At 42.2% G+C, this 13,200-nt stretch overlaps 1 protein-coding gene across 2 annotated transcripts in view; it reads left to right on the top strand.

Moving 5' to 3' along the window:
- The window catches only part of DRD3 (dopamine receptor D3), a 46,064-nt gene that overhangs the window by 23,143 nt on the left and 9,721 nt on the right, over positions 1-13,200 (top strand). For both annotated transcript variants that reach the window (XM_013005634.2, XM_004706411.2), the window contains exon 3: positions 7,195-7,337. In XM_013005634.2, coding sequence (XP_012861088.1) covers positions 7,195-7,337 — 143 coding nt within the window. The remainder of the gene's footprint in view (positions 1-7,194; positions 7,338-13,200) is intronic.

Raw genomic sequence — 13,200 nt, 5'->3', positions numbered from 1 at the left:
TCCCCTTCAGAGACACTTCATTGATGCGTCCAGGGAGAAGCCCTTAATCAACATGTTCAAGGCCATGGCTTGGGAGTCGGTATCTTCACAGGGACCCCTGGAGCAATGAATAGAAAGAAGCTGACTGGAGAAACTCCAGGCTTCCAGGCCACTCTGCGAAACCACCTTCCCCAAGCAGCGTTTCCAAAGGCAACTCTTGTCCCCCAGAGGCCTCACAGCCTGTCGGTGTGCTTGGGAGGAAGCAGAGCCCGCAGCAAGGACTGGCTGCGAAGCTTGGAGATCTGGCTCTGGGACAGCTTTCAGTGGGATCTTGGGTTCCTCCCTAACTGCCATGTCTCTGAGCCCTCCTTCCTCGGCTGGACATTTAATGATCACACTGCCTGACAGCATCTGGTACCGGCCGAACACGGAAAGGATATTTAAGAAAGCATGTAACATTCAAAAGGTGACTGGCAAAAAATTAGGTGGTGTTTTTTTTTAATTCTGGTCGCTTTAAGAAGGGTCATGATGGGAGTGGTGCCACCATGAAAAGTGGCAGATGTTACAAGTGAGTACTTATCTCACCCAGAGAGCTGGCTTTGGGGCCACTTGGCAACACACTACTAAATGCACAGAGACTGGGTTCTTTGACACCAAAGGACGTTATGCAAATGGCAGGCCTTGATCTTGGTGAAGAGCTGGGTCAAAAGCAGCCTGGATCACAGCTTGCTTCTCAACCCTCAGCTCCCTATTGGACCTTGACAATGATAGGACCGGAGGAGATTGAATCTTGTAGAAGAGTTCTTCTACAAGGCACTTACTTCTACACGTTGCTTTAGGGATCAGGACACTGCCGGGAACACCTGGTGCTCCTTGCCCTGCTATCTCATAACTGAGTAAGGGATTCCCGAGAGGGATATGCACCCACCAATAAAGCTAGTGTTGAAGAAATGGAAGAACTCTTACAATGTCTTCAGTGTGAAATTGATCAAACATACAATCAAGATGCCTTGATCATTGGTGATTGGAATGAGAAAGTTCGAAACAAAGAGGAAGGAAGCAGTAGTTGGAAAATGTTGATCCTTGTGATTGATGCCCCCTTTCTCCCTTCCCCTTCCCCTTATCCTCCTGGTATCTCTACTCTGTAGCAGTGTGCATGTTCTGGTCTAATCTGATTTGTAAGGTAGAATTGAGGTCATGAAATTCACTCTTGAATGTAGAGTACCTAAAGCAAATGTAGGAATTGGTACAGTGAAAGAGATGAACAGAAAGACAGCGTGTTATGATGAATTGTGCAAAGATTTGGAGTGAGAAATCAGAAAGCAAAAAAAAAAAAAATACATTCAGCAATTCTCCACTGGAAGAACTGAAGGGAAAATTCAAGTGTCAGACTGCAATGATTTTTTTGGTGAAATATTTTTTATTGCAGGATTCTATGGCAAAATATTGAACGATGCAAGATACATCTAACGAAGGTGGAAGGAATGTGCAGAGTCACTGTACCAAAAAGAACTGGCCAATGTTCAACCTTCCCAAGAGGTGATGGTATTGAAGGAAGAAGTCCAAGCTGCACTGAGTATATTGGTGAAAAACAAGGCTCCAGGAATTGATGGAATATCAAGTGAACTATTTCTTGTAACTGATGCAGTGCTAGAAATCCTTAGTCTTCTGTGCCAAGAAATTTACAAGAAACCTACCTGGCCAATCAACTAGAAGAGTTCCATTCTTGTGAGCATTCCCAAAAAAAGGTGACCCAAAAGAATGTGAAAATGACCCAATAATCTCATTATTATCGTGTGCAAGTAAAATTTTACTGAAGAAAATTCAACAACAATCATAGCAGTACCTTAGCAGGGCGCTGCCAGAAATTCAACCTGGACTCAGAAGAGGATGTGCTGACACCGGATGGCTATTGGATGAAAGCAAAGAATATCAGAAAGATATTTACTTGGGTTTTATTGATCACAAAGGTATCCAGCTGTGTAGACTGTAATGAACTCTGGGTCACGTTAAGAAGAATAGGAATTCCAGAATACTTCATTGTGCTCAGGCACAACTTGTGTATTGACGAGGAGACAGTTGTTCAAACAGAACAAGGGGATACTGTGTGGTTTCAAATCAAGAAAGATTTGCATCAGGGTTTTATCAGTGGGGGAATTCAGTCAGTTCACATGAGTTCAGCAGAACCAATACCTAATTTTTTGTTGAGTTTAATGAACCGGTTGTTAAATGACACTTGTAATCAGGGTTCTCTCTAAGGTGAGTGGCTGAGCAGTCACACGATGTGGCTAAGCAGCTACAAATTTACATTCCTTACCCTTTTTTAATGTTCATCTGTGCAATACCATCTCCTAAGCATCTGTAGTAATTTGTCCACAAGTATAAAAACTTAGATGGAACTAAGCTTGTATGATTTATTTATTAATTTCATAAAACTCATTATACTTTTGATGAAATATGACTTTTTATTCCCTTGCACTTGTTACTTCAGGAAACAAATATGTAACAGAAAGAGAGAAAGTGCCCAACAACCAGAGGGGAACAGGCTGGCCTTCCTTTCAGCTTCATGTTACACCCCCAGATTCCCACAAGATATGAGTGAATTATGCAATTCCTGAAAGTGTTCAAAGAGCTAGAAATGTTGTCAGAACAATTGTAACTTCAGCAGAAGCGGAAAATGGTTTTTCAAGGATGAACATAATAGGTTCAGAGAAGAGACGTTGTCTGTTTCCAATATATCAAACACAATGATGATGGCCTAATTGGCCTACCTCTAAAATAATTGGATCCTGCTCCTTAAATGAAGAGATGGTTAAGTATAAATCACACACCCATAGATGCTCAGATATAAATGAATTTTTGCAAGTGAGGACGCCACTCAGTCACAATATGGAAATATCTTAAATAACAGTTATATTGTTTTTGTCAGGTATTATTGACAGAATCGATTCAAATATTTGTTCATGAATATTTTAAAACTTCTTATAACATCATCCAGTTATGTGTACCTCTCTTATTAAAATTATATGAAATAATAAACTACCTTACAGGAGATCATTTTGTATACTTAAAATGGTCATTAGGGAAGTGAATTGGTTGTTAAATTATTCTAATCCCACCACCGATTTTATCCTTTCACCATATTAATTAAAGTAAACTGAGCAAAGAATCTAAGAAGATGGACTATACGGAGAAGTTTGTGGCAAATCTGCTGCACAAGACCTTTTTCAAGTAGTAAAGATGTCCCTTAGAAGACTGGAAATACCTGAGCCAACCAGCTATGGTATTTTTAGGCATCTTAGGCATGTGAGAGTTGGACAATGAATAATGAAGATCATAGAAGAATTGGTGCATTTGAGCTATTGTATGGTTAAAGAATATCCAAAGTACGGTGGACTTACTAGAAGAACAAACGACTGTGTCTAGGAGGAAGTAAAGCCAGAATGCTCCTTGGAAGGGAGGGTGGTGAGACTTTGTCTCCTGCACTTTGGACATGTCATCCGGAAAGACCAGCCCCTGGAAAGGACTCGTGTTGGGTAAAGCAGTGGGTGAGCAAACCGATGAAGAGCCTGAACGAGATAGATTGGCACAGTGGCTGCAACAATGGGCCCCAAATGGAACAACGATTAGGAGAATGGTCCAGAAGCTGGAAGCAGTAGTTCATTCTGGGGTTTAAAGGATCGCTATGAGTCAAAAACTGACTTGATAGCCTCCAACAATCCAGCTGTGCCTTTTGAACCCTTGCCATCTCGTGGAGAAGGAGGCCTTCGGGAATCATGACAAGTCAATCAACAGCTTCTGAAAGTTTTGTGTAGGACCTCTTGGGAATATTAAAACTCGAAGATGATGAGAGCCATCAAATACCTGAAATCACATGGAGGTCGTGTCCATCCAGCCAAAAGGTAAGTTAAATAATAAGGCAAGACAGTTACGTGCAGGAGCACACTGTGATTGATTGGTAGAGAAATTTTATGAGCTTCCAGGCAGGGAGTGGGCTTTATAGGAGCCCTGCAGCCCTGGTTCTGTGTTGGGCTGCTAGCCATTCGGTCAGCAGTTTGAAACCAGCAGTTGCTCAGTGGGAGAAAGATGCAAAGTTGGTCTCAGAACCTCACGGGGAGACAGTTCCACCTTGTCCTAGCTGGTTTCTATGAGTGGGCACCGACTTGATGGAGGTGAGCTTTGTACTTTGGGGTGTCCTCTGTAACCTGAAAAGGAATGGAAAGATTGGTAAAGACCAGATCTAGGATTCAGGGAGGGCAAGAATGAGGAAGAAGGGATAACGGGTCACACAAAACAATGGCCTCTGTTTGGGAAGAGTGCCATCCCTCGGCCAATTGGAGGTCAGTTTGGCCAGGTGCGTTGAAGTCATGGTGAGAAGGCTAAGAAGTCCTGTGTATGGATAAAGAAAAGCACGAACCGTTTTCTAATGCTATATACAAACAGTCACAAATGTAGTGACTTATAACAACACCCACTTATTTTCTCGCAGTTCTGCATGTCAGAAGGCCATGCACAGAATTAGGTTTTCTGTTCATGGTCTCACAAAGCTGAAATCAAGGTGTATGAGAAGACTGGGATCCCCTTCGAAACCTCCAAATTGAGACTGAAAGATTTGAGTTTATTATACTTGTAGAATTAAGGTCCCCACTGTCTTGCTGGCTAACAACCGGGGCCATTCTGAGCTCCTAAAGGCCTCTGTGAGTCAGAATTCACTCAAATGACAGTGAGCTTGGAGATTGGAGAGACCTCTTGGCTGTCCCTGCCATATGGCCCTCTCCAAAACTCAGAATTTGACTCCTTAAAGCAGGGAAATTTGTCATCCTTTGAATTTTACTGATTTCAGGAAGGGGCCAATCCCGCTTAAGGAATCACTTGGTTATGGGAGGCTCACCTATGATCGTCTATCTTTTTCAGCTGAGTAGTAATATAATCATAGATGAGATATGCTACCATGTTCACAGGGATGTGTTCATAAAGGCCAGGACTCAATGTCATCTTAGAATTCTACCTACCACAGAGTTCTGAACCGGGGGTATGAAATGATCAAATCTATTTTGGGGACCCAACAGAAGAGTAAAATATGAATTTGAGGAATGAAATGCTAAATATGAGTAGATCTTCCAGGAGATTCTGGCCCTCCCAGAGCACAGGTGGTAGGAAAAGGGTGGGTAGATAATTAGGGAAGACATCATCATCATCAGTAAATGGCTCCTGCTGTCCTTTTTGGGGGAATGTTCTTCCCCTGCACCACCTCTTGATTGGCCCCTCCTTGGCCCACTCTCTTCTGTGCCCACTCTATCTATATTGGGTCGCTGTGCTTTTGCCTCCTCCCATTATTCTCCAACATATCACCCAACTTATTCATGTTCTGATGGCATCTTGATTTCATTTTATAGCCCATCCTCTCCGCTCTCAACTCAAGGAAGCTAAAGACTGTTCCTCTTTTGTATATCCCTGTAATTGCAGAATCTAACAGGTCGATGTCAGGTCTGACATAGTAAAGACTCAATAAATTCTGAATAAAGAGTCAAAGGAATGGGTGAGCAAATGATAGGAAATGGTCAAAGAAGAGTCCCAAAGGTCTGCATATTGGATCTAGATGCATTGGGCGCTAGAAAGAAGACATTCAGGAAGTGGAAGCAAATGAAGCAGTGGAGGAAGATCTGTTTCAGATATGTTGACTCTGAGGTGATTATGGAATAATCATCCCAGGTAAGTTCAGCGTGCAGCTGCCATATAAAAGCCAACGGTGCTCAAAAACAATGAGTTGCTCTGGCCATTTAAAGACACAAAAACTGGACTTTGAACTCCCATTGGACATTCACTCACTGCCATCAAGTTGATTCCAATTCATACTGGCCCTGTAGGACAGAGTAGAACTGCCCCCTGTGGGTTTCCCAGACTGTAAAGCCTCATCTTTCTCCTGCATGGGACACCATTCATTTCTGTGCTACTGACCTCTGTTTTGAAAACCTAACGCTAGGAATAGCTTTTCATGGGGAGAAGCAGCGTTTGCATCCTTTGGGGAAAGCTCTACGACTAAAGACATTCCCCCAGATGACAAACAAGTTCCACTCTTAAATCCATCTTTAAGTCATGTCTATACCATAAATCAGAACCACGAGGTACAATTTGTATCTAACATCAGTTAGTCAAGCATTTGTCTTCGTATACAGTATGTAGTGTATCTTTCTATGCACAAACAACATTAGAGAGATACCGTTTCCCCGAAAGTAAGACGGTGTCTTATATCAATTTTTGCTCCCAAAGATGCACTAGGTCTTATTTTCAGAGGATATCTTATTTTTCCATGAAGAAGAATACGGTACACATTTATTGTTGAAAAAAAAAGGAAATTTATTACCTGTATATGGTACGGTAGTAGTTGTCATCACAAACCAGCATAAGCAGACAAACTGTGAATCCTACAGTATCAAGAATTTCTTGTTACTACCATCATTTCCATGTACAACAATCTATGGTACATTTACTCATACTTCCTGTCTTCTCCAGCTGCACTGTGGCCAACAGTGAGCTGCGCGGCAGCGCCCGCTGCTACAGTCCAGAGTCCAGAGTTACGGTAGCTTCAGGGGGCCTTATTTTTGGGGAGGTCTTATTTTGGGGGGATGCCTTATATTTCAGCGAGAGGCAAAACTGTAAGTAGGTCTTATTTTGGGGGGATGTCTTACTTCCGGGGAAACACGGTACTTCTAGATACACTGAACGATCTTTAACACAACATAACCATAACAGTCAACGTGTTTTGGTGCAAATCACAAAGTAGCACCCATTTGTTTTCACGAACTAACACGTGTGTCTTGAATTTCTAATAGAATAACTTTTATGTGCGCTGGTCCATAAGACAGCTGTTCAAAGCCCAGTGACTCCCTGTGTGATGTGAGGATCCATGAGAACAGAAGGTCACTCAGGGTGTGTGACTACGTGACTGGTCTCAAAGCTCCAGCGAGCTGGTGTTGCCACATGAACATGTTTACCCTCTCTCCCTTTCTCTGCACCCCTACCCACTTCAAGGAGTTCTCCGTTTACCTTTTCTTAATTGTTCTGTTTTCACTCAAAGGCTCTCTGGCTTTCTCTAGCGAAATGATTTTTCTCTGAGCATAACTAGTGCACCAGTAACCTCTTTGCACGACAACTTGTCTCTGGGGCAGTTCCTCTGCCCTCTCATCACGCCGGCCTCTCTCCTTCCTTTTTCAGGTATACCGCCGTGGTCATGCCAGTGCACTACCAGCATGGCACAGGACAGAGCTCCTGCCGGCGTGTGGCGTTTATGATCACAGCCGTCTGGGTACTGGCCTTCGCCGTGTCCTGCCCACTGCTCTTTGGTCTCAACACCACAGGTAACAACCACAGCTCCACTTCCAGTGCCCATGTGATGCATAGCACACCTGAGCGGCAGGGAATGGTGATCAACCCTGATATTTCTGACCCCAGGTCAAAACACGATGCTAGCGAATAAGCCTGGGAATTTATTAGTTATAAGTAAAATATAAGGCAACCCTCATCAGTTACTGGCTGAAAATTCTGCTCTGATTAACTAAAAGCCTGCCTCACCTGCATTTTCACAGACATGCTATTGCAATAATTTGAAGCAATGTACTAAGATACTAATGGGTCCCAAGAATTCAGTGAAATTATTTCACTCATGAAAATGACAATTCAAATTGACCTACAATACAAAATAACATGATAAAACTCCTGAGGGTGGGATAGATGTTTCTAACTTTATACTCAGTAAGAATCATGGCTAACATTTAAAACCAGTATAGAGTTTCAAATTACTGAAGTATGTCTTATATTTTAAAACCAAAAAAGTCTGTCCATAGTGGTTGGCCCATGGTTTATATCTTCTATTGGATGGATGGATGGATGGATGGATGGATGGATGGATGGATGGAGAGATGAATGACTGATGTTTGCACCTGAAATGTTTGGGATAATAGGCATTCACTACTAATCAATACCACATTTCCCCTTCATGTGGATCACTGCCTTCTGTTTCCATTGTCCATCCTACTGTATCCATCATCCATCCTCAGGAGTTTCATGTGTTAAATGAAAGCAATTAGAATAACCATGAAGTTACGGCTATCGAAAAAAAAACATTGATGTTTGCTAAGAGAGAAACCTATGTGCTAGTGCTCACTTGGATTTCTTATTCTGTCCATTTTCATTGGCTCATTAAATCCCATCGCCAATGCTGTGAATTCTTGCTAGGTTCCAGTTCCATGCGTTTCTGGTACGCGTGGAGGTTCGTAGGTCGTGGGCTGGTTTACACTTGACTGCTAACCGAAAGGTTGTGCTGTGAGCCCACCCAGCAGCACCAGGGAGGAAAGGCCTGGCGGTCTGCTATGGTAAAGATGGAAGAGAGGGGGTAAAAAAACAACCCTATGGAACAGTTCTACTCTGTCACTCAGGACATCACCGTAAGTTGGAATTGACTCATGTGTTAGTCTGGAAGACTAGAGAAACAAATCCTGGGAGACTCATATATGTATAAGAAAGAGCTTTATATACAAGAGCAATTGAATATTGAGAAAACATCCCAGCTCAGTCCAGTTCAAATCCATAAATCAGATTTAGCCCATACGTCTGATACCTAATCTATAAATTCCTCTTCAGACTCACGCAACACATGCAATGATGTGAACCGCAGGAGGATCACAGGCCAGTGGGTGGAAAGTCTTGTGGATTCAGTGGCAGTAGAGGCATCTCAGCGCTGGCAGGGGTCTGCACATGGCTCCTTCAACTCCAGGGCTCTAGCATAACTCCATGTGTCTTGTCAGCAATCATGTCTCGCAGGAAGTGAGTCTGTGTCCCACCTCCAGCAAGCTATTTATCTCCTTAGCACCTCCAAATGAGATCATCATGCTGTGACCTGCTTGACAGGCTAAACTCCACCCCTTCACTCTTAAGTCTCAAATTGACAACAGATTATGTAACTACCACAACTCGCTAGCACTGGGTTGATCTTTTTATATATCAGTTGCATAGCTAAGTCCAACTTACAGACAGAAACCATTTGCTGGATAGGGATTTAAAGGCGAAACATGATGATATAAAGGAATGATAGAGATCTCAGAGTCAGAAAAACCTAAATTCCAACTCCAACTCTGGTTTTCACTGGCTGTGTTGCTTGACATTTTTTTAGCTCAGTTGTTTTATGGGTAAATTTGGGATAATAATGGAGCAAACTCAAATATATAGATACATTTTAAATATTTATTTATCTATATAGATAATAGATATATATATAGCCTTTGCTGTCAAGTCAATTCTAATCCAGTCCAACCTTATAGGCTTTTCCATACAGTTTCCACTGTACATTTTTCCATTGCATACTGCCCCATCTTTCTCCTACAGAACATTGGATCGGCTTGAGCCACCGACTTTTTGGTTAGCAGATGAGTGCTTAACCACTGCACCACCAGGGATCCTTATTCTCACATATGGCCTCCTATGAATAAGCCCAGAAATATCATCCTTGATACCACATGTTACACATGAACCCTTTATAACACATAACTGCATTTCTCCTACAACTTGTACCTACGGTGCAAGACTGTAATGAAGCCATGCATATCTTTTTGTGTAACTGGAGGCCTTTTCAAAGCAACTGTGTAGAAAACTCTACACAGTTTTCATTTTACTCATCGACTTTAGACTATAACCCCCTTCACATGATGTAATTCCACTCTTCCTGCTTCATAAGATTTCTTTGCAATGAACAGATTTAAATGGGGAGTACATACATAGAGGTGCTAAGTATATACCAACCGCTGAAGGTCAAGCTTGTTTCCCTGATACCTAAAAGATTAAGTAGCCAAGTCTTCCAGTAAATATTTGCTTGCTTAACCCAGAGTGTTTCTAAAAGATGCTGCTGTTATTGTCTTTGTATCATCCTGTTCACTTGATACTTTAACTGAATGACTTCAGACACAGAGACTCTCTGTGTAGCACTGGAATATCATTTCTGATGAGTTCTAAATATTCTTCGGGGGGTTAGTCTAATAACAAAGCCACTTTCTGTAATATTATTTCTATATGAACATTCATTTTACATTAGGATTTGTAATGTAGGGAACTATCACTGTTCATCTAAGGTGCAGTTTACCTCTGGGGCAGACTATGGTACCACTTATTCATTCATGAGGGCTGGCAGGGACAGTCTTATTCACACACACACACACACACACCCCACAAACACACACACATCACATATACACATGCATTGACATTTCAAGACCCTCAAAGTCCAGCGTTAGACAGAGTCCCCAGTTACTGTCAACATCTAAAGTGAAGAAGAATGCTAAGCTAATTGCAGTGTGGTGACCACTCATGAGATCATTATTGCTCCATGTGTTAGTCTGGGTTGAGTAGAGAAACAAATCCAGAGACACTCATATGTGTGTAAGAGATACCTTTATATCAAAGAGCAATTGTACATTAAGAAAACAACCCAGCCCAATCCAGATCAAGTCCATAAGTCTGAAATTACCCCATATCTTGATACTAGCCCACAAATTCCTCTTCAGACTCATGCAACACATCCAATGACACTGAATGTAGGAAGATCACAGGCCAGTGGGTGGAAAGTCTTGTGGCGGTAGAAACATCTTAGTGCTGGTGTGGGTCTCCATGTGGCTCCTCCAGCTTCCGGGCTCTGGCTCCATCAATGTAGCTCCATGTGGCTTGTCATCAGGAATATGAAACAGAGAGTGTGTCTCTGTGTCCCACCTCCAGCAGGAAGACAGGAGTTCCCAGAATGCTCAGGAGAAGGCCATGCCCACACAGAGGCCTCATTGGCTGTGACCTGATGGACAGGCTAGATTCCACCCCTTTGCAAGTTGACAGGGCATTATGTAATGGCCAGAAAAATCTTTCCAAACGTAGAAATAAGAAAGCACAAAAGGCTTCTGACTTAACACATATATTCTTACTTCTCTCTCATCATTCTCAGTCTCTCTTATTTTGAAACGCACTTATCACCCTATAGTAAATCTTCCACTTATTGATGTGCTGAGGCAATAAGTTAGGTCCATTGCAACCCATCAAGATTAGTTGGTGTTATTGCTGTGATTATTGCTACTTGTTTCAAACTACTTCTGTGCCTCAAAATTGAAGCATGCACTTTCTCTGGTGAAGAGTGGAACTGTGCTAGTGGCTGGAGAGTAGACAAGCCACCTCGTCCTAAAAAAAATTGTTCAGGAAATGAGTGAGAAGAACTCAAGATGGGGAAACCATAGTCATTCTTCTCAAATTCAGTCTGGCTCCCCAGCAACTCTCTCATCTCTAAGGAAGCTCCTAAGTTCATTCAAAAGTCGACTACTAATGACTTCCCTGCTCCATTTTTCTGATTCCTAAATGAAATGTAGAGGGGAGAAGGGCAGGAAACTGCTAACAACACCTGATACTGGAAGGGAACTGGAGTTTCACTTTGAAGTGTAATAGAAAACAATATTAACTTTCTGGTAGAACTCTTCTTTTAATGAAATGGGCTGCCACATGGAAATGTGAATTGCTGGAGGAAAGGTTGAACTTAAAGTTATTAGAGTGTTTCTTATTCTCTGATGAGAGGTCAACAAATATTTCTGGATGCACATATGTCACAGGATGTTGAGTCCTGGAGAGTTCCAAGAATATGAGACTCGAGTGCCAAGAGAAGAAGCTAAGCAGTGTAGCCAACTGTCTGTTAGTTCATCAGACTAAGGGCTGTGGAGCATGGTGTGTCTGTGCTAGAGGAACTCAGAAACTCTCTGAATGAGTAGCCCATCCCTTCATTCCAGGGATAAGAAAAATAGCTAGTATGTAAATTTACCTGAAATCAGATTATGCTATGAGAAATTCTAGAATGAATAAGAAATAGTAGGTGATATGGGTTTAAGAAACATTTAAAGCACACAGGAGCAAACAAAGAGGGAAGGAGAGAGTGGAACACATCCTGGCCCACCAAGCCCCCAGGATGATATTCCTGCTCAGAGCAGCCAATGCACACAGAGGACCATAGGGCCGGCCCCACCACAAGACAAGACATCCCTCACTGACCCATATTGCTACAAGGAACAATACTGGAGGCACAGTGCAGGAATTGTGCTCCATCTGACCCCAGCACACAGGGGCGAAACACTAAGGGTCTACAACAGAGCAGCAAGGCGACCAAAGAATGAAGTCCCTGGGAAATACCAAAAATAAATTTTAAGGCCAGGGTGTGGTAACTCACCAAACTCTACTGGTAAACACTCCTAAAGGTCAACAAACAGACCTGGAACTATTTATAGCCTTTTCTTTTTTGGGGGGGTGTCGTTGGGTTTGTTGTTGTTGTTATTTATTTTCTTTTGTTGTTTTGTTTTGTTCTGTCTTGGTTTTGTGCTTATTATTACCTCTGTATATCTATCTAGATAAGATAGGTGGGATAAACAATCTGGAGGAGAAAACAATAGGACCGATGGTTCTGGTGGGACATGAGAGAGGGGAAAGCAGGGGAAAGGAAGGAGAGCAATCAATCAACCCATGGACGAGGGATCAACAAGTGATCTAAAATGGATGACTAAAAAACAAATAAAAAATAAAATTGATGGTGAGGAGAGTGAAGGATGCCTGGTGGGGCTTGATCAAGGGCAATGTAGTCAAGAGGAATTACTAAAACCTGAATGAAGGTCAAATATGATAGTGGGATAAGAAAAAGTAAAAGGAAATAGAAGAAAGGACATTTTTAGAGATCTAAATACAGGCATGTACACATGCAAATATATTTATATATGACAACAGGGAAATAAATCTATGTAAATATATTTATATGTTAAGTATTAAAGTAATGGACGAACATTGGGCCTCTACTCAAGTACTCCCTCAACGCAAGAACACTTTGTTCTAATAACCTGGCATTCTGTGATGCTCACCATCCCTGACACAATCGCTGAAGACAAAATAGGTGCATAAACAAATGTGGTAAAGAAAGTGGATGGTGCCCAGCTATCAAAACATAGAGAGTTTCGTGTCCTAAAGGTTTGGAGGTAAACAAGCAGCCATCTATCTCAGAAGCAACAAAGCCCACACCAGCCTGCGTGATCATGAGGTGCCAAAGGGATCGGTTATCAGGCATCAAAGAACAAAAAATCATATCATCATGTGCTCACCTCCCTGATACAATCGCTGAAGACAAATGGGTGGTCTTATTCACACACACACACACACACACCCCAC

The sequence above is a fragment of the Echinops telfairi genome, unplaced genomic scaffold (assembly GCF_000313985.2).
Source record: "Echinops telfairi isolate 266 unplaced genomic scaffold, ASM31398v2 ScPeMD7_6;HRSCAF=24_0, whole genome shotgun sequence".
In the NCBI taxonomy this organism is placed as follows: Eukaryota; Metazoa; Chordata; class Mammalia; order Afrosoricida; family Tenrecidae; genus Echinops; species Echinops telfairi.
Note: the sequence above shows the minus strand (reverse complement) of the source record. Positions and strands in the feature narration are given on the sequence as shown.